This window comes from Chelonoidis abingdonii, chromosome 11 (assembly GCF_003597395.2).
Source record: "Chelonoidis abingdonii isolate Lonesome George chromosome 11, CheloAbing_2.0, whole genome shotgun sequence".
Taxonomy (NCBI): Eukaryota; Metazoa; Chordata; order Testudines; family Testudinidae; genus Chelonoidis; species Chelonoidis abingdonii.
This window is the reverse complement of record NC_133779.1, coordinates 22,658,515-22,662,322: the sequence shown is the minus strand read 5'-3', so window position 1 is coordinate 22,662,322 and position 3,808 is coordinate 22,658,515. Positions and strand designations below refer to the sequence as shown.

Genomic DNA, 3,808 nt, shown 5'->3' with positions numbered 1-3,808 from the left:
ACAGCCCAACGCTGGGGACAAGACCACCCCATTCTCCACCACAACCACCGCACACACAGCTCAACGCCGGGGACAAGACCACCCCATTCTCCACTGCAACCACCACATGCACAACCCAACACCGGGGACAACACTGCCCCATTCCCCACCACAACCGCCCCATGCACAGCCCAACTACAACCACTGCATGCACAGCCCAACGCCAGGGACAAGACCACCCCCGTTCCCCAAGACAACCACCGCACACACAACCCAACGCCGGGGACAAGACCGCCCCGTTCTCCACCGCAACAACTGCACGCACAACCCAATGCCCAGTTCCCTGCCGCACACACAACTCAACCCCAGGGACAACACTGCCCCGTTCCCCACCACAACCGCCCCATGCACAGCCCCACTGCAACCACCGCATGCACAGCCCAACGCCAGGGACAGGACCGCCCCGTTCCCCACGACAACCACCACACACACAACCCAACCCCACGGACAACACTGCCCCGTTCCCCACCACAACCGCCCCATGCACAGCCCCACTGCAACCACCGCACGCACAACCCAATGCTGGGGAAAACACCGCCCCGTTCCCCACCACAACCACCGCACGCACAACCCAACACCAGGGACAAGACCGCCCCGTTCTCCACCGCAACAACTGCATGCACAACCCAACCCGGGGACACCACTGCTGCATTCCCTGCTGCAACCACCACATGCACAGCCCCACTGCAACCACTGCACGCACAACCCAACGCCGGGGACAAGACCGCCCCATTCTCCACCGCAACCACCGCACGCACAACCCAACCCCACGGACAACACTGCCCCGTTCCCCACCTTTCCCCATCACAGCCACCCCATGCACAGCCCCACTGCAACCACCGCACGCACAGCCCAACGCCAGGGAAAACACCGCCCCGTTCCCCACCACAACCACCGCACGCACAACCCAACCCCGGGGAAAACACTGCCCAGTTCTCCGCCACACTCACAACCCAACCCCCAGGACAACACCGCCCCGTTCTCCACCGCAACCACTGCACACACAACCCAACCCGGGGACACCACTGCTGCATTCCCTGCCGCAACCATCACATGCACAGCCCCACTGCAACCACCGCACGCACAGCCCAAAGCCGGGGAAAACACTGCCCCGTTCCCCACCACAACCACTGCACGCACAACCCAATGCCGGGGACAAGACCTCCCCATTCTCCACCGCAACAACTGCACGCACAACCCAATGCCCAGTTCCCCGCTGCACACACTACCCAACCCCTGGGACAACACCGCCCTGTTCCCCACCACAACCACCGCACGCACAACCCAACCCCGGGGAAAACACTGCCCAGTTCTCCACCGCACACACAACCCAACCCCCAGGACAACACCGCCCCGTTCTCTACCGCAACCACCGCACGCACAACCCAACCCGGGGACACCGCTGCTGCATTCCCTGCCACAACCACCGCATGCACAGCCCAACGCCGGGGAGAACACTGCCCAGTTCCCCGCCGCACACACAACCCAACCCCGCGGACAACACCACCCCGTTCCCCACCACAACCATCGCACGCACAACCCCACTGCAATCAGTGCACACATAACCCCACCACAACCACTGCACGCACAACCCAACCCCATGGACACCACCGCCCACTTCCCCACCGCAACTGCTGCATGCACAACGCAACCTCAGGGACAACACCACCCTGTACCCCACTGCAAGCAGGGCATAAAAAACACCGCAACCACCACATGCACAGCCCCACTGCAACCACCGCATGCACAACCCAACCCTACAGACACCACCCACCCAGTTCCCCACAGCCACCACCGCAGGCACAACCCAATCCTGGGGAAAACACTGCCCCGTTCCCCATTGCAGCCACCGCACACACAACCCAATCCCGGGGAAAGCACCGCCCCGTTTCCCACCGCAACCACCGCACGCACAACCCAACCCCGGGGACAAGACCGCCGCGTTCCCCACCACAACCACTGCATGCACAGCCCCACCGTAACCTCTGCACGCACAACCCAACACTGGGGACAACACCGCCTCGTTCCCCACCGCAACCATGACACGCACAGCCCAATGCCGGGGACAACACCATCCCGTTCCCCACCTGCAACCACCGCATGCACAGCCCCACTGCAACCATCGCATGCACAACCCAATGCCGGGGACAACACCACCCTGTTCCCCACCATAACCACCACACGCATAACCCAACCCCGGGGACAACACTGCCCCATTCCCCACCGCAACCACCGCATGCACAGCGCTTCTGCAACCACTGCATGCACAACCAAACACCGGGGACAACACCGCCTCATTCCCCAACGCAACCACCGCACGCACAACCCAATGCCAGTGACAACACCACCCCGTTCCCCACTGCAACCACCATACGCACAACCCAACGCTGGGGACAACACTGCCTCGTTCCCCACTGCAACAACTGCATGCACAGCCCCAATGCAACCACCACACAAACAGCTCCACTGCAATCACCGCACATACAACCCCACTGCAACCACCACACGCACAACCCAACCCTGGGAACAACACCGCCCCATTCCCCACCGCAACCACTGCACGCACAACCCCACTGCAACCACCGCACGCACAACCCAACCCTACGGACACCACCCACCCAGTTCCCCACTGCATGCACAACCCCGCCGCTACCACTACATGCATAACCCAACCCCGAGGACACCACCGCCCAGTTCCCAACTGCAACCACCACACACACAACCCCACTGCAACCACCGCACACACAACCCAACCCCAAGGACACCACCACATGCACAACTCAACCTTGCAGACAACACTGCCCAATTCCCCACCACAATCACCATAGGCACCACCCCACCACAATCATGGCACGCACAACCCAACCCCACAGACACCTCAGCCCTGGGGCTGGGTTGGGGGGATTCCTCATCCCAGTTTTGGGAGGGGTTTGGGGGATGGGTAAGGGGTACCCCTCATTCTAGCAGTTGGGATGGGCCTGGAGGGGATCTTTCAGCCCTGAAGGATGGGGGCGCTCTAGGGGGACAGGTCCGGAGGATCCATTGTCTAAACAATGGAGGAGTTGGGGTGATGGGTTCAGGGGACCCCTCATCCTGGGGGTTGGTGGGACTTGGGGGGAACTTTGAGGGGACCTGGGAGGAGCTCCAGGGGAGACGGGTGGCGGGGTCACCCCGGGACGAGGGAGGGTGTTACCTGCCTCCAGCCGGCCCCAGTTCACCTTCTGGAAGAGGGGATGGCCCTTGAGCTGGGCGCACTGGTTGTCCCGGAAGCCCAGGCGGCCGGCGGGGGCCTTGGCCATGAGTCCCTCGCAGGCGGCCCGGCAGGCAGCGCTGAATTTCTCCGAGTATTTCACCGGGTCGTGCAGGATGCGCCGGGTCACCTCCTTGTTCTCCACCTGCGCGGGCGGGTGGGCAGAGGGATGGATGGGTGGGTGCCCCCTTCCCGAGGCCCCCCTTTCCCTGCCAGCCCCCCAATCAGAGCCCCCCCTCCCAGCTCCCAGGATCCCATCTCCCTCCTTCAGCCCCCTCTCCTCCAGCCCCCATCCCTATGGGTTGGGGGACCCCTGGTGCTGGGTTGGGGGTGCTGAGAGGGGTGGGTCAGGGACACCCCTTGGGCCTTGTCTGGAGGGGATGATTTGGGGGACCCCCCCCTCAGCCCTGGCTTGGGGATGGGCCTGGGGTCCCCTTGGGGGGTATCAGGGGGTCCCTGTTTACCTTCTCCCCCCGGCAGCGAAAGGGACCCTTGGCTTCGATCATCTCGTAGAGGGTC

General features: G+C 63.3%; 1 protein-coding gene and 1 long non-coding RNA gene across 2 annotated transcripts in view; one reads left to right on the top strand and one right to left on the bottom strand.

The window, feature by feature from the left end:
- LOC142047434 (uncharacterized) overlaps nt 1-3,808 on the top strand; it is a 122,148-nt gene that overhangs the window by 106,345 nt on the left and 11,995 nt on the right. The gene's annotated exons all lie outside the window — the stretch shown is intronic.
- Nucleotides 1-3,808, bottom strand: part of LOC116833195 (rhodopsin kinase GRK1-like) — a 12,194-nt gene that overhangs the window by 2,341 nt on the left and 6,045 nt on the right. The window contains exons 3-4 of the mRNA XM_032794538.1: nt 3,754-3,808; nt 3,233-3,434 (exon numbers count right to left, since the gene is read on the bottom strand). Of these exons, the coding sequence (XP_032650429.1) occupies nt 3,233-3,434; nt 3,754-3,808 (257 nt within the window). The remainder of the gene's footprint in view (nt 1-3,232; nt 3,435-3,753) is intronic.